Consider the following 17,823-nt stretch of genomic DNA (forward strand, 5'->3'; position numbering starts at 1 on the left):
TGTGGCTGGAGGGGTGCCTGTGCCTGGTCTTTCACGGTTGAGATGAGGAGGTGGTGTGAGGGTACATGGATAATAGTGAAGAATGTTCCAAAGAGAAGGTCCAGCAGGTGCAGGGGTTGGGGACAGATGCTTGCCCTGCATGACCCAGGAACACCTCGAGGCCTGTGGCCAGATTGCAGTGATGCAGGTGTGGATGGAGATGGGCTCAGGGCCAGGGTCTGGGGGTTGCCAATGGTGTTGGGGACCTGGAGGTAGGGATTCTACATCTTGCTGAGTGGTTGGGAAGCTCCCAGGAGGTGAGACAAGAGTGCTGCACCAGACTTGTGCCTGAGGAAGTTGCTCCAGCAGCTGCAGGGCAGGAACAGTGCTGGCTAGTAGTCCCCAGAGAGCCTAGCCAAGACCAAAAACATGTAGGATGACAGCATGGTGACAGTCACTGGAGAGGCCTGTTCTGAAGATGGTTTAGATGTGGGTGTGGGACAAAGAGGAAGTAAGTGACTCCTTTCTGAGAAAGGAAAACTGAGGGGGAAAGATCTTGGGGCATCTATGGGTGGGCTGTCGGGTTCTCAGGGCTGCTGAGTAGGTGGCACACAGGTGAGTACAGTTGGCGTCAGTTCAGGGCAGGAAATAGAAAATGCAGGCGAAGTTGAGCCGTCAATCCAGATAGTGCCACCCAGAGAGTGAGTCTGGGGAGATGCAGTCAGAGCTGCCCAGGAATGTTCTGAGGTTGAAGGGGGAGGAGCCTCAGTGGGGGCTGGGGTGGAAGGCAAATGAGAAGGAAGTGGGGACGAGCACCACAGAGGTCAGGCTTATGCCCAAAGCCAATGTGCAAGAGGAACACTAAGAGCTGACCACTGGGCTCACTGTGGAAGGACACTAGCAGCCTTGGTGGGAGTGGTATTGGTGAAGTGGGCAAGGCCTAATTAGGGCGGACCCAGAAAAGAGAAGAGACCTCCACCTGGCAGTGATGGGCTAGGCCACATGATCTAATATCTCACTGAAAACAACAAAAAAATGCCAAGCTAAGAAACACTAAAGTAAATTATTGGAGAGCATCACAAGTTGGGAGTGCCTGGCTCGATGTGAGGGCTCAATGGCACCAAGCCCAGAACTGTTCTTCTCTGACAGCCCTTGCCATGCCAGCAGGTTTAGCCTCAAGCTTCCACACCTGCCCAAGGCGAGGAATTGAAGAGGAGACCCCCACAGGGCCACACACTGGGAGCCAGGGTGGGTAGAAGCAAGCCTGTCCCCCACCAACTCCCCTGAAGACAGTTGCTGAACAGAACAAGGAAAAAAAAAAAAAAATTAGCCGGGTGTGGTAGCGCGTGCCTGTAGTTCCAGCTACTTGGAAGGCTGAGGCGGAAGGATCGCCGGAGCCCAGCAGGTTGAGGCTGCAGTGGCCGGGAGCCACTCCAGCCTGGGTGACAGAGTGAGACTCCAACTCAATAACAAAAACAAAAACAGAACAAGAAAAAAGGAGAATGGAAGAAAAAACTCTCCTGATAAATCATGATAAATCAGCTTTGCACTGACTTGCAAGTTGGCTTCTTGCTGCCTGGGAGGTTCACAGAACTGTGAACTTGTTCTGGGTTATTCCCAAATTGGAAGGACCCAAAGCCACTCAAGCAAAAGCAAATCCTCTCTGAAGGTACCCGATCCTTGGCCTCTAGGAGCCCCCAAAATAACTCTTCAATGACAATGAGCTGTACACTACCAAAGGTAGCCAAGCAAAGGGACCACAAACAAGAACCAGCAGAAACAGTGGACAGTAAAAACAGACCTCAAGACTCAAAAACAAAATTGAATTTTCTGATTATAAGACATTATAAAAAAAATTATGCTAACTACGCTTAAAGCCACAAATGATGAGCTTAAAAATACCAGTCAGGTGCAGTGGCTCATGCCTGTAATCCCAGTACTTTGCAACACAGAGGCGAGAGGACTGCCTGAGCCTGAGGGTTCAAGACCAGCCTGGGCAACTTGGCGAGACCTTGTTTCTATAATAAATCAAAAAATTAGCTGAATGGGGTGGTACCTGCTACTTGGAAGGCTGAGGTAGAAAGACTGCCTGAGTCCAGCAGATTGAGGCTGCAGTGGCCATGAGCATGCCACTGCACTCCCACATGGGTAACAGAGTGAGACTCTGACTCAAAAAAAAAAAAAAAAACAGTCTGGACACAGTGCTCAAGCCTATAATCTAAGCACTTTTGGGGGAGGAGGCGAGAGGACTGCCTGAGCCCAGGCGTTCAAGACCAGCCTGGGCAACTTGGTAAGACCTTGTCGCTACAAAAAAAAACAGTGGCCATGAGCATGCCACTGCACTCTAGCCTGGGCAGTGGAGTGAGATTCCAACTCAAAAAAAAAAAAAATCTGGAAGGAACAGAAATCTATAAAAAGTGATATTGTAGATTTCAATTAAAAAATACAGACAAAACTTCTAGAAATAAAAACTATTATAATAAAAACTTAAAATTCAATGGACACGGGGGAACCATCCATGGATGGGTTTGGTAGTATACCGAACACAGCAGAAGTGAAATAGAAAAGAGATCAGAAGAAATCATGCAGAATGCAGCACAGAGAGTCAAAATGATGGAAAATATGGAAGAGAGGTTGAAACATGGAAGACAAATTGAGAAGTTCTATCACATGTTTAATCACAGGCCCAAAAAGAGAGGAAAACAGGTAACAGCTGAAGCAGTAATAGCTAAGAATTTCTACAGCTGGTAAAGGACACCAAGCCATAGGTTTAAGTTCAATAATTCCAGAGAGATGATTCCAGAAAAAGAATGTATGCTCACTCACAACACATTGAAAACTTTAGAAGACTAAAGAGAAAAAAAAAGATCTCTAAAGGTCCCAAGGAGGGACTGGGAAAAGGCAGAATCCCAGAAGATAGCTAACTTTCCAAAAACATTAAAGCCAGATGACAGTGGAATGATATTTTAAATGGGATGAAAGAAGACAAATACGAGCCTGTAATTGTATGCCTTGTGAAGGTAACTTTCAAGAATGAAAGTGAAATAAAAATATATTCAGACACACTAAAAGTGGGAGCACTGATCACCAGCAGACCTTTATTACAGGAAATGATCAAGGATGTATCTGCAATGAGCATGTTCCCAAATGACAGATCTGAAGCAAGAAAGAATGAAGAGCAAAGAAAGTGGCCCACAGAATAATAATAATTATGATTAGAGAGATTTTTTTTTTTAAGTTTGAGTCTCACTCTGTTGCCCAAAATGGAGTGCACTGGCATGCTCATGGCCACTGCAGCCGCGACCTGATGGGCTCAAGCGATCCTTCTGCCTCAGTCTTCCAAGTAGCAGAAACTACAGATGTGTGCCACCACGCCCAGCTAATTTTTTAATTTACTGTAGGGATGAGGTCTCTCCCTGTTCTCGAACGCCTGGGTTTCAGGCAATCCTCTTGCCTCTGCCTCCAAAAGTGCTGGGATTACAGGCATGAGCCACTGCGCCCAGCGACAGGTTTTTTTTTTTTTAAAGACAGAATTAAGATACATGACAAGTAGAGCATGTAAATTGTTGAGGGGGAGGATAAACAGAGTTAAAGTATTCTTCAAGATTGCTGAATGTTCCGGCAAGGTGAAGGTATCAACTAAACTTAGTTTTAGTAAGTTAAACATGCCTACTGTGGCCTCTAGAAGACTGGCAGTTTGTGTAACTTCTGAACTAGTGGAGGAGAAAATGCTAGATAAACCTAACCAATCTGAATACAGGCTGGAAAGGAGTTGGAAGGTAGATCATGGAAGGAAAACTGAAGAAAACGGATGTAAGCTCATTTTAAAGTCTGCTGCAAAGAGAAGCAGAGAAACTGAATGGTAGTTGAGAGGCGTAAGGAGACACAAAAGGTCCTTTACGATGGAGATATGGTAGCAAGTGTGTTTGCTGAGACAATGACCTGGACTGACATGGGTGAACCTACCCTTTCTTACAGGAGGGTACTATTTATCCCCATGGCAATTAACAGAGTTGTGTCCCAGACCTTATGGCAAATTATATCATTTCCCTTAGAAGCTTATGCTATAAGTTATTTAAATAATGAACACAATAGGGTGCAAGAGACAACCAAAACCTTAGTTACCAAACTGTGACCTGACCAGAGACAGGGAGAGGCTCTAACTCCAGACTTACACTCTATGAACACCAGGAAGGCCAGGTCCTGGATTCCTCTGGAAACAGAAAAGCCAGGAAAATAGAAATGCACTGTCTTGAGAGGGCTCCTTCCATCCCCTCCCTCATGCCTACATTGGAATAGCTACTGGCTCAAACCCAGCTGCCCTTTATGAGAAGTAAATTGAGGAAGCCTACCGAGGAAAGCAACATTCACAGCCTTGGGCTTGGGCGGACACAGGATGGACACGGCCGTGATAACCCCCAGGGTGCCCTCTGACCCAATGAAGAGCTGCTTCAAGTCATAGCCAGTGTTGTCTTTCCGCAGGGACGTCAAGCAATTCAGGATGGTGCCATCGGCAAGTACCTGGGAGAGAAGAGGAACAGGTGTTCACTTGCTGCTAGTTGCCTAACAGACCAAGTGGATCATCTCTTTAATCACGAGCCCCCTACCCCAGTTTAGTTTAGGAATTAAGTGGGACCAGAAGTGGAAGGCCTGTGGTTACCCAATCACACTGAAGGAAGGACTTGTCCTTCAGTTAAAGTGGGATTCCCCCCAACCCCACCTCCACCACACACTAGGAAGCTCACTGCCCAGCTGCTGGAGCAAAGCTGCTCAAAGCAGGGAACATACCTGGGGGTGAGTAGGGAGCAATCCTGGGATAGAAAGGGGTGGAGCATTGAGAACTGTTGAGAACTATACTGCCACAGGGCCCAGCTCCATCCCCGACCCCTCAGCCATAAGGCATCGCAGTTGCCCACATTGTAAGCCTGTATGAGTCTTTTTTCCTTCCTTTCTTCCTTCCTTCCTTTCCTTCCTTCCTCCTTCCCTCCCTCCCTCCCTCCCTTCCTTCCTTTCTTTCTAGACAGGGTCTCACTCTGAGTTACCTTGATCTCCAGGACTCAAGTGATCTTCCTGTCTCAGATTCCTGAGTAGCTAGGCCTACAGACATGCGCTATCATGCCTGGCTAACTTAAAAACAAATTTTTACAGGGACAAGGTCTCACTATGTGGCCCAGACTGGTCTTGAACTTCTGGCCTCAAGCAATCCTCCTCCTTAGCCTCCCAACGTGCAGGGATTATAGGTATAAGCCACCATGCCTGGCCAGAAGTCTTGTTACAATCTTGTTTGCTGTTATTTATTTGTCAGTGCTTACTGATACAGCTCATGAAAACAAGAAAGTGACTTACAATAAAATAATCCATAGCTGGCCAGAATACAAAGCTACTGGAATGTCATGATTTAGCAGATGGAAGCAAAACAGTTTTGTGTTTGCTCCATGCACTTGGGTGACAAGGACAGAGAGCTCTGTCATTATACTCAGATTGGTGAGAGTTCAGGGACACAAAGGGCCAGAGGGGAGGCTGGCAATGGTCGGTCAGTACATGAAGCTGACCTTGGATTAACCTTCCTTCACACTCCAGCTCCTGGAAACCCAGCCCAGGTGAAATGTTGCTGCTGCTATGAAGAGTCCCCTAGCAGCTCCCCATGTGTCTCATGGGAAGTCAGGGTGGGCCTCCGAGTGCAGGGGTGTGTGTAGCCCACACGTACCTGAGGGGCCCAAGGGCTACTACAACAGGAAGGAAGATCACCTACATGCCAAGGGACCTCTGGCACCTGCACCATCACTTAGAACCTGTGAGTGCAGCCCCAAGACTCTAGCCAGGACACCCCTGTGGCAGGCTCTGCACCACAAGCTGCTACCCCGGCTCACCACTTCCAGGCCCAGGACAGTCCCGTGCAGCGAGCCATATCGAAGAAACCGCAGGCCACCTGCATTAGTCGCCACATTTCCCCCAATGTGGCAGCTGCCCTTGGCTCCTAAGTCCAGCGGCATGATGAAGTTCCGTTCCTCCACATACCGGCTCAGCTCCTCCAGGATGCACCCCGCCTGGCAAACCAGAATTCCTGCAGAGAGCAACCAGAGTTTCCATGGTGATCCTACTTCCAGGATGAGTGAGATTCTCGCAGCTGGGGGATCCCAACCCCAGTCCCACCGACAGATGCAAACCACCCAGATGGAACATCATCAGCCTCATAGCCAGGGCAGAGGAAAAGAGGCAAACCCCCACTTCCTCCCCCAGAACAAAACATCTGGACCTAAAGGTACCTTTATGGTTACAGTGATGAAGTAAAATGGGTAAGGCAAAAATAGAGAAGAAAACCTTCACACACCGAGCATGTGTGTAGATGAAAAGGAATGGGCTGTGCACAGTGGTTCAGGCTTGTAATCCCAGCACTTTGGGAGGCAGAGGCAAGAGGACTGCCTGAGCCCACAGGTTTGAGACCAGCCTGGGCAACTTGGCAAGACCTCATCTCTACAATAAATAAAAAAAATTAGCTGGGCATGGTAGCGCATGCCTGTAGTCCCAGCTACTTGGAAGGCTGAGGTGGATCACCTGAACCCAGTAGATCGAGGCTGCAGTGGCCGTGAGCACACCACTGCACTCCAACCTGGTGACAGAGCGGGACTCTGACTCAAAAAAAAAAAGAAAGAAAAAAGAAAGAAAAGGAATGAAAGAGAGAAGACTACTACAAAGCAGTGACTCTCAGCTGGGAGTGATCCTGCCCCCAAGGATCATCTGACAATGTCTAGAGACATTTTGTGTTAGGAGTGCTGCTGGCATGGCATGGGTAGAGGCCAGAGATGCTGTTCAACAACCTATACAGTGCCCAGGTGCCAGAGAGCAGAGAATGAGCAGGGCCCCACGCCCAGGGGGGTGAAGCCTGCTCCCGAGCAGACCATGACCTCATGGGTGCCCACACTATGGGAGCACAGGAGCCTCTTCACGCCTGTTGCCTACTGTACCTCACACACCTCCAGAAAGGGCTGGAGTCGGAAGGAAGCAGAGTGACAAATCCATAGCATACATCATCTAAGTGACCCCACAGCAGACACTGGTGGAAGGGCTAGGTGTGATAGGGCTGGGCAGTCAAGCTATAGCTACTGGTTCTTTCCCAGCCCAGGTGCCCTATTCCTCACCCCCACCCCTGGCACACTAGCTTGCCCAATTACAGTCCCATGGGCAGACAAGGAAGGAACTCTGACTAGTACCGGGAAGGACATGCTGCAGTCAGCTCCTATAGGTGGCACTGGCTTACCAGATACACTGTAGAAGCTGATGACCTGGTTCATGAGGGCAGTGGAGAGGATGATCTCATCAAAGATGGGGACACTGCCCCCCACCATACCTGTATTTCCCCCCTGTGGGTTCACAGCCAGGTTCCTTTCATGGCAGTGCCTAGAATGAGCACAGAGAGGAATCGGGGCCCTGTCCCCACTCCCACATCACTGTTCCCAAGGGACATGCTGCAGGACCATTGCCTGATCCCAAATGCCCCTTCATGGCCTTTCCACCACCCAGCCAGGTTGCCCTGACCGCTGCCTCAATGGAGGCTCTCCTCAGTCCACACATGAGGGTTCCTGAGGAAGGCCAGATGTCCACTCTAAAACTGTGCACAGGGAGACAGAGACAGACAGAGACAGACACAAAATGTTCCCCAAATTGAAGGTGAGGCCCTGATTCTAACAGCCTATAAGGTCTCACCTCTAAGTACAGAAAGTTCCGTATGCCTGGCTGCCTTCTGTTCTCATGGTGCTCACAGAGTATCCAGCTCACGGCCCCACAGCCCACCACCCCTACTCCCTGCAATTCCTGCCTGCTTTTGCAAAGACCCCAAACAATGAGGACACTCAATGGGCAAGGGTTTGGAGAAAGCAGAACTCCCTGTCCCTGGAGAGCAATTTGCCCACATGCATCAAGTAAACCCTGGCAGTAGCAAGTCCCAGGGATGAATTCTAACAGGGAAAGTAGGAACTGCCCCAAAGTTCACCTGCCAAGGATATTCTGAAGCATTAATTATAACAAGGTAAAACTGGAGACCAGCTCAAGATGCAACTCCAGGGAACTGGTGAATTGTAGTGTATTGAAGGTAGATTATCTTCCATGCGTTAAAAACCACATGGAAGAACAATCAGCACCAAGAAATGGACGTAGGTATTGCCAAATGGGAGGAAATGACTACAAAAATCAAAGACAGCGTGTGCTAACACTTTAAAAAAACCGTACATATGCCAGCAGAAAATATACTGAGGTAACATAAACCAAAATGCCATCTGCAGCTTCTCACTGTGTCACCACTTGCTACTCACAGGCTTCACGAGAAAACTACTCATGAGTGACACGAAAACAAGGCAGGACCAGGAGCTGTGGCACCTTCACATTACCTGAGGATGCAGGACACCTCCTCTGTTGTCCGGGGCCTCAGCAGCACCTTGCTACAGCCTGTGACAGAAAAAAGCCCCTGTCAGACAATGTGGAGAGAAGCAACCCAGATGAGTCCTGTCCACACTTGCCCAAAAGAATGTTCCTCACAGGCACATTCTCTTCCTCAGTGAGGCAACCCATGGGGTCACGATCATCAGTAAGGCTGCAGACACTCACATATAAGAGCAAGATTGTAAAAACAGGCTGAGCACAGTGATGAACACCTGTAATCCCAACACTCTGGAAGACCAAGGCAGGAGACTCACTTAAGGCCCGGAGTTTGAGACCAGTCTGGGCAACATAGCAAGACTTCATCTCTACAAAAAATAAAAAATTAGCTGGTGTGACAACACGTGCCTGTAGTCCTAGCTACTCAGGAGGCTGAGGTGGGAGAATGGCCTGAGCCCAGGAATTAAGGCTGCAGTGAGCTATGATCATGCTACTGCAAGAGCATAGATGACAGAGCGAGACCCTGTCTCTAAAAAAACAAATGAGTCCCACATCACATGCTGGTGGGAGGCAGTGGGCCAGCTGCTGGGGACAGCATATGGCAGCAATTGTGGCTGGACCCTTTGGGCAGAAGTCCCATAGACCTGGACTGGAGGTTCCCAAGTCTGCCTATCCCATGAGCAACGAGGCTGGCTCAGTGTCACAGTAACAGGGTGTCTGCAGGCTACTTGCCTTGAAAGTCAGTACATTTCCCTTTGTGACTAACAAGTATCTCATGGGGATACCTTGAACACTATGTAAATATCTTGTTGCTCTCAAGCTTTGCCCATTAATTTTAGCATCTGTTAATTTACCTCTGCCTAAATCAGTTATTAGGAGGTTGCCAAATGGTGATTTTTCTAAAACCATTCATGCACCTACATTTATTTATTTATTTTTTTGAGTTGGAGTCTCACTCTGTCACCCAGACTGGAGTGCAGTGCCTGCTCCTGGCTACCGCAGCCTCAACCTGCTGGGCTCTGGTGATCCTTCTGCCTCAGCCTTTCAAGTAGCTGGAATTACAGGCACGTGCTACCACGCCCAGCTCATTTTGATTTATTGTAGAGATGAGGTCTCGCCAAGTTGCCCATGCGGGTCTTGAACCCGCAGGCTCAGGCAATCCACTCACCTCAGCCTCCCAAAGGCGCAGGATTACAGGCTAAGCCACCGAGCCCGGCTGCACCTACATTTCTTAGCTGACTTTATACTATAAGGAAGAACTTTCTCTTCACTCCCATGGATCTATTTAGCTGTTTATTCACATCAGTGTGGGCTCATGGATTCTTGTTTTATTCACTGGGTTTCAATTCTTTGCTGCCATTATTTATTTGATGCCCACATTTGATTGGTGGGAGCCCTCTAAGCAAGTCAGTTGGTGTTGCATCCACGGCTGCCCCACGATGATCAGTTTCTCTCTGCCCTTTGATTTCTTTGAAGGAGTTTCACAGGTGAAGGAGGCTACAGGAATGCAGCAGGCACATCCACAGATGCTCTGTCATTACTCCTCTAAGAACCAGGCTATGGTTTCTAAGCTTACTTTTCTGACTCAGAAAGCCACTTAATTGCCTTTCAGCAAACAATTTTTGTTTGTTGAAAAACAAAACAGCGGGGGCTGTCTGGCATCTGAGCCTTGGTCCCAATCCTCCAGTACAGCTCTGTCTGGGGACCCTGGTCGTCTGCACTCACTGTGTTCCTGTCATCCTGTGTAAGCTCAGGTGCCCCAAGACTCTTGGCAAAGGGCTAAGCTTTCAACTCAAGAAAGCTTCTGATGTGCAAGTACAGTGTTTCTCAACAAATACGTTTGTGTCCACTGAGGATCAGGCCGCATTCCAGAATCAAAGACTGAGAACAGACAAGATTCTTGCCCTCATCATATTTACTTTCTAATAGAAAAGATAAAAAGGAGAGTCCCGCCCAATTGTCCAGTCCATTAATGATGGGAGTTCCATTAGGAGAGAGCAGGGACTTGGAGGCAGGAGCCACCAGAGATGACGAAAGAAAACGCCCAGACCTGAAGAAAGAGTGTCTGCTTGGGCCACAGAAGACCAGCCCCTAACACTTCTAGGCAGAAAAGCCAGCCCCACGCCAGGGTTAGGGTACTCTCCTCTTGGGCTTGCCTCTTCCCACCACTGTAAACATCCCTGCACTTCTCAGCAGAGCATCAGGCATGCTGGGGTGCTATCCCTCCTGTCCCAGTACTGCATGCCACAGCACCCTCTGCCATTTATGACAACCAAAAAATGCCCTTCCCCAATATCCCAGCACCTCAGCCTCCAAGGAGAACCACAGGTTAGCCCTGTTCACTCCTTTCCTCCATTCCTCCACTCACTCGCGTGTCCCAGGCTTCTGAGACTTGCTGCCATCTTCTGGTTTCATTGGTCTTTGCCTCCCCACAGTCCTCTGGGTTTGGGGTGCAGTAGGTGCCCCCCTGCCCCACGGCCTCCAAACACCACCAGTCAGCCCTGCTGCTCACAGACACTGTCCCACTCACGTAGCTCTCCCCAGCTCCTCCTAGTATCTCCTGGGATCTCAGTATCCACCCACAACAGGGTCAGCAAACTACAACCCATAGGCCAAATCCCATGTGCTGCCTACTTCTGTAAATAATATTTTATGGAAACACAATCATGCCCATTGTCTGCATTTGTCTGACAGTCTTTGCACTAGGACCACAGAGTTGGGCAGCTGCAACAGAGGCCATGTGGCCTGCAAGTCTAAACAACTTACTATCCTCTCTTTAAAGAAGGACCTTGTCAACTCAGTGACACTACAGACACCAGGGACTCCAGTCACCTCCATCGAAGCTCTGCCCCACTCCTCAGAAAACTTCATGCTGAGTACAGCATCCCCCAAACACGAGGAGGACTCTCTAGCCTGCTCCCTCAAACCCTCAGCTGCTGCAATTCATCCTCTCACCAGGACCACCCCGGCCCATGGGCCCTCCCAAAAGTGTACCCCTCACTGATCCTGCCCTGCATTTGCTTTGCACCTCCCTCTCCCACTCCTCCCTACCCTCATCTCAGCCAACTCACTTGCTCCTGTTTTACTGAGAATACACATTGCCCAGTACCCCTCCTCCCTGCCCACCTTCTACTGCACCTCCCACCACTGCCTTCCCTCTGCCACATCAGATGCTCTACCCCCACATAGGTCCTCCACCCCAATCTCTTGAGGGCATCCCTCCAGCTCATTGATTTCTCCCTCTCTACTATACTGATCATTCCCTCAATCATTAGTTTTAAGATGCGCATTCTCATCTTAAAACTAAAAAGGAACCCTCTAGACCCCCGCTCCCCAAAAAGCCCCAGTCTCTTCTCTGCCCTCCTGGACAGCAGACTCCTCCACAAGACATCTCCCCTAACTACAGTCTCCCCTCTTGCCTCCTGTGGCATATTCATCCCTTCTGTCAAGGTCACCAAGGATGCCCACAGAGCCAAACTTGACAGCCAGCACCTGACCTGACAGGCCCTTCCCTCCCACAAGCCTGCCTTCATCTGCTTCTGGAACAGACTCTCTTGGCTCTCCTCCCAGCCCGGCCGTGCCTGCTCAGTCTTCCTCCAGCTCCCACCGTCATCCAGCCCCGGGACCCTGAGCTCCAGCATGGGCCTGCCCTGGACTCCAGACCGGCCAGTCCCAGGACCAACTGACTCTCTTGCCATATCCATCTCAACACATCCAAATTTGAACTCCTGGTTTTCCCCAAAGACTGGCTCTTCTTATAACTTTCCTCAATCCAGCGAGTGTTAATTCAGTTCTTCCAACTGTTCAGGACAAACACCTGCATTCTTGCCCATCTTTCTCTCTCACACCCTCATCCCTCATTGGACCAATCCATCAGCAGACCTCCCTCCAAACACTCCTGGAGCCTGACCGCTCTCACACCTCCACCCACCTGCCACAATCCTAGCACCTCCTGCTCTCCTCTCAAGGCTCCCAGCTTCTGCACTTAGGCCTTGTGAACCTCTTTCCCACACAGCAGTAACACCACAGGCTCCTCTTCACGCAGCTTCCAGTAGCTTCCCATCAGCTCAAAGAAAAAGTACGGAGCTACATACCCCCTCCAAGCCCATCCACCTAGCCCCATGACCTCTCAAACCTCCCTTCCCACCTCCATCCATTCCAGCTGCACCAATCAAGGCCCTGCTCAGAGGCTCTGCACTGGTTGTTCCTACTCCCAGAAAGTCCTTCTGGACAGCTTCCCCAGGCTTTTTTTTTTTTTGAGTTGGAGTCTCACTCTGTCACCCAGACTGGATGGAGTACAGTGGCCGCTCCCAGCCACCGCAGCCTCGACCTGCTGGGCTCCGGTGATCCTCTGCCTCAGCCTTCTATGTAGCTGAACTACAGGTGCACGCTACCACACCCGGCTAATTTTTTATTTATTGTAGAGATGAGGTCTCGCCAATTTGCCCAGGCAGGTCTCAAACCCGCGGGTTCAGGCAATCCACTCACCTCAGCCTCCCAAAGCGCTGAGCCACCGAGCCCGGCTTCCCCCAGGCTTTTGATACAGCCTGTGCTGGGAGGCTCAACCTCTGCTTGACACAGCCCCAGGCTGTGCAGCCCACCAGGCCCTGCCACTGCCCCCAGGTGTCTCAAGGGCCCTGCCTGTCTCCACACTGCAGGACCCCACATTGCAGGACCCTAAACTTCCCAATTTTTGAATGAGGAGATGTTTAATAAGTTTTCTATTTCAAATAAAATACCTGTTTTGTTTAAAGAAAAATGGCTGTAGGATGTCAATGTATATAAGGCAGATATTTTATGTATAATTACAAATATACTGCCAAATGAACTGTCACTTTCTTGGCAAAATAAAAATTGCTGTTCATGCGTTTACCTCCTTTAAAGCCACAAAATAAATTTTAGATGAAAAAAAAAAAGGAAAGAAAAATGGTGAGGTCTCAATCAGCCCTTAATAGCTTACATTTTCTACACAGCCCCTAGGTTAAGATTTTTATATGATCAGAAGTCTAGACAAATTTTCTCTCCAAAAGAAAGCCACAGTTCTTTTTTTTTTTTTTTGGAGTCAGAGTCTCACTGTCACTCAGGCTAGAGTGCAGTGCAGGCTCGACCTGATGGCATTAGACATCCAAGTAGCTGGAACCACAGGTGTGCGCCGTAACACTCAGCTAATTTTTTTATTTACTGTAGAGATGAGGACTCACCAAGTTGCCCAGGCTGGTCTCAAACCTGTAGGCTCAGGCAATCCTCTCGCCTTTGCCTCCTAAAGTGTTGGGACTACAGGCACGAGCCACTGCACCTGGCCATGAAGGGGGTATTTCAACTAAAATACAGCAACCAAAATTCACCTGAGCAAACACCTACTGAGCATACTCTGGGCTGAACCTGTGACTAAAAAGACTCAGTGCCGCTGTCAGAGAGCTCAGGGAGTCAGAAGCGTGGGAGGGACCTCACTTATAAGCACAAAGACACGCAGTGGGCCTTGCAGCAGGACAGGCTGCCCACAGCAAGGGCTTCCCATGAAGGGCAGCTGACCAGAGAGGAGAACCCTGGGGTTAGCCGGTTCCTACCCAGTCAGGCTTAGGCAGGGCAAGGGAGCAGAGAGTGGCAGTCACCCCACAGACCCAGTTACAGCTTCCTTCCCAGGAGGGGTCCCTTATCCACCAGGGCAGCAGCTGCCGGCTCTAGGTGCCGGCTTCTGGGCAGGCTGGGCGCGCAAGAACCCAAGAAGCCTCAACAGCAAGCCCTGCTGGGTTCTTATCCACTAGCCCACCCAGCATCCCTCTGAGGTGGGGATGCCATCTCTATTTTGCAGAGAAGACTCAGCTGCCTAGGACCACCCAGGCAGCAGCAACGAGTCAGAACTGGGTCCTGGCTTGGCTAAGCCCAAAACCTACAGAGAATTAATATCAGGTCACAGAGTAAAAGCTGCAGCTATGGCTAGAAATTAACAGGTTTGTTGCCTCTAAGTTTATTTTCACCCCACGAAAGGCAATTAGTTACCTTCTTATCCTGATCCTGGGGAGGAGCAGGAAACTTCCCAAAAGGTTGATTAGAATAAGACTGCTTGAGAAGACAAGAAGCCACTGAAAGACTAACGTGGCTTCAATTTCCAGAGATCCCACCTCCCCTCCTACACTTTCCTCCCAGACTACCTTAACGGCTTGGCACAGTGGCTCATGCCTGTAATCCCAGCACTCTGGGAGGCTAAGGCAGGAAGAGTGCTTGAGCCTAGGAGTTAAAGACTAGCCTGGACAACATAGTGAGACTTTGTCTCTAAATTTAAAAAAATAAAAATAAAAATGGCTCAGGGACCAGGGGGTGGTACCTGGTAAGTCATGGAACTTGCTTCATGGATAGCATCTATTATAAAACTTAAGAATGGTTTTGTTTTGTTTTATTTTTAATCAGAGTCTCACTCTGTGGCCCAGGCTGGGGTGCAGTGGCGTGATCATACCTCACTGTGGTCTTGAACTCCTGAGCTCAAGCAATCCTCCCCACCTTAGCCTCCCGAGTAGCTGAGACTACAGGCTCAAGACACCAATCCTAACAAATTTCTGTTGTTATAAGCCCCCCAGTTGGGGGTCATTTGTTATAGCAGCCTAAGGAAATGAACACAGGAGCTGAGAAGTAGCACATAGTAATTAACATACACATACCCCTCGGAGTAGCTGGGGACTGTTTTACCTAAATTTGCAGCTGTCATGCAGCACCAACAAACTTCTATACTTTTTATTCTCAGCACACTCTAAAGTTGCCACAAGACAGCTTTTCTTGTGGCATGAAAGGCACATGGAAGAGTCAACTCTGTTTTCCACAGTGTTACATCTCCCTTCTGCTATTTCTCAAGCCACCACCCTGGGGTACAGTGTGAACAGACCCTAACTCACCTCGGACTGTTCTCAGCCAGTCCACGTTGGGAGCCTCCAGTTCCTCTGGGTCTGTTATGACCCTGCCAGGGATGATGCGTTCAAAGGTGGCCAGGTCCTCCTCAGACACCACGGAGAATGGCAGCCGCTGCACAGGGTAGCGATCCTTGGTCAGCGTCACCTTAGAGGTGTGGGAGGATGCTGAAGAGCAGCCTCTGTAGGCCAGGGGACTGGCCACCCCAGCCAGCCAGCGGCTGCCCAGCCACCTCCTCTGCTCCACTGAGGGTCTGAGAGTACATGCTGTCTGCCGCCATCTTGGGGAGGCCAGGAAGAACCACACAGGCCATCTGGGCACCCAATGGGGCACCATCACTCTTGCCCTAAAAAATAAGTGATTTGGGGCTGAATATGGTGGCTCATGCCTGAAATCCCAGCACTTTGGGAGGCCGAGGCAGGAGGACTGCTTGAGGTCAGGAATTTGAGACCAACCTGGGCAACACAGATCTTGTCTCTGCAAAAAAAAAAAAACCAAAAACAATTAACAGGGCATGGTGGCACACCTGTAGTCCCTGTAGTCCCAGCTACTCAGGACCACAGGTAGAAGAATAACCTCAGGATGAGGTAGAAGGATCACCTGAACCCAGGAGTTCGAGGATGCAGTTAGCTGTATTCATGCTACTGTATTCCAGTCTGGGTGACAAGAGTGAGACACCAACTCAAAAAAAAAAAAAAAAAATGACTAAACCTGCAACTCTGGAATACAGTAGAGCAATGAAAGCATCACAGCCCAGGGAGAGTTCCACATAGTCCAGTGCAGCACCTGTGCAGGCTGTCCACCCAAGATACGGGAACACATTGGCAGGGGGTACAGGGACCACATGCTGGGAAGGTTCTATTCCTGACCTGAATGCATTCATCCTGCAGTGCTCACCTCATGAGAATTCACTGAACTGTACGCTCATGGATGATGCATTCTCTGCTGTGTGTAATATTTTAACAACATTTACAAAAACCATAATCTGGGCTGGGTGAAGTGGCTCATGCTTGTAATCCCAGCACTTGGGAGGATGAGATGGGAGGATCACTTGAGACCAGGAGCACAAGACCAGCCTGGAGCCTGTCTCTACAAAAAAATTTTTTAAATTAGCCAGACATAGTGGCTTGCACCTATAGTCTTAGCTACTCAGAAGGATAAGACAAGAGGATCTTTTGAGACAAGAAGGTTGAAGCTGCAGTGAGCCATGGTTGTGCCACTGCACTCCAACCTGGGTGACAGAACCAGACTCTCTATTAAAAAAAAAATTTAGCCTAGGCACAGTGGCTCACACCTGTAATCCCAGCATTTTGGAAGGCGGAGGCAAGAGGATTGCCAGAGCACAGGGGTTCCAGGCCAGCCTGGGCAACTTGGCAAAACCTCATCTCTACAACAAATCAAGAAAAATTAGCTAGATGTGGTAGTTCCAGCTACTTGGAAGGCTGAGGTGGAAGGATCACCTGAGCCCAGCAGGTAGAGGCTGAGCATGCCAGTGCACTCCAGCCTGGGCAACAGAGTGAGACTCCGATTCAAAAAAAACAAAAAATGTAAATATAAAAAAATAAAGGCCGGGCAAGGAGGCTCACACCTGCAATTCCAGCACTTCTGGAAGACTGAGGTAGGAGGACTGCTTGAGCCCAGGAGTTCAAGACTAGCCTAGGCAACCTAGCAAGACCTCATCTCTATAAAAACTCTAAAAAATTAGCCAAGTGTGGTGGTACACATCATAGTTCCAGCTACTGGGAAGGCTGAGGCAGAAGGATCACTGGAGTGCAGTGGCATCATGGTCCAGGAGGTCGAGTCTGCGATGAACTGTGATCGGTGAGCTGTGATCATGCCACTGCACTCCAGCGTGGGCAACAAAGTGGACTCTGACTCCGAAAATAAATAAAATAAATAAAAACCAAAAACCATAACCTCCTCTCAGGGCCTCTTCCTTCAGAACAGAACTAAGACTTAAGGCACTAAAAGGAAAGGGAAGGATACCACTGAATTGTGCATTAAAAATGGTTAAAATGGTACATTTCATGTGTTATGTATATTTTACCACAAGTTTTAAAAACGTTTGCAGAATCAAAAAAAAGGGGGGGGGAGGAAAGGGAAACTCCTCTGACCGCCCACCGTGGCCAAGTCGGATTCTGCAAAAGGTACCAGGTGATCCTTGCATCCACCACAACGAGGCGGAGCGCTCTGTTTTGTGGCCACTGCAGCTCACCTGGCGCTCGGACGACTTGAATCACACGCCCGGGACGACGCAGTGCTCGGGCGGCGGGTGACCTCGGCGAGCGGCACGAATCACCCCGCGCTCGCCGTAAAATGCGGCGCCGCTGCTGCACCTGCCGCCGGCGGAAGATGAAATGCACAGCCGGAGACTCAGGGGAGATCTCGCGGGGAAGACGGACGCCCACAGGACTGGTCAGGCCGATACGGGAGGTCAGGTAGGCCGCGAAGGCAGAAGGGGCCGCCAGGAGGGGAACCCGCCCCCACGGACGCGCGCACGTACTGCGAGACGACGTGCAAGACGCAGCTCCGACAGATCCGGACCCACGGACGGCGCCAGCGCCGGATGCC

At 49.7% G+C, this 17,823-nt stretch overlaps 1 protein-coding gene across 2 annotated transcripts in view; it reads right to left on the reverse strand.

Annotated features, from left to right (window-relative positions):
• The window catches only part of D2HGDH (D-2-hydroxyglutarate dehydrogenase), a 33,244-nt gene extending 17,656 nt beyond the window's left edge, over positions 1 to 15,588 (reverse strand). For both annotated transcript variants that reach the window (XM_008049832.1, XM_021708469.1), the window contains exons 1-5: positions 15,240 to 15,588; positions 8,364 to 8,421; positions 7,238 to 7,377; positions 5,850 to 6,043; positions 4,332 to 4,500 (exon numbers count right to left, since the gene is read on the reverse strand). In XM_008049832.1, the coding sequence (XP_008048023.1) occupies positions 4,332 to 4,500; positions 5,850 to 6,043; positions 7,238 to 7,377; positions 8,364 to 8,421; positions 15,240 to 15,588 (910 nt within the window). The remainder of the gene's footprint in view (positions 1 to 4,331; positions 4,501 to 5,849; positions 6,044 to 7,237; positions 7,378 to 8,363; positions 8,422 to 15,239) is intronic.
• Positions 15,589 to 17,823: the final 2,235 nt, after the last annotated feature.

The sequence above is a fragment of the Carlito syrichta genome, unplaced genomic scaffold, assembly GCF_000164805.1.
Source record: "Carlito syrichta isolate Samal-C Ts95f unplaced genomic scaffold, Tarsius_syrichta-2.0.1 Scaffold138451, whole genome shotgun sequence".
NCBI classification, from domain to species: Eukaryota; Metazoa; Chordata; class Mammalia; order Primates; family Tarsiidae; genus Carlito; species Carlito syrichta.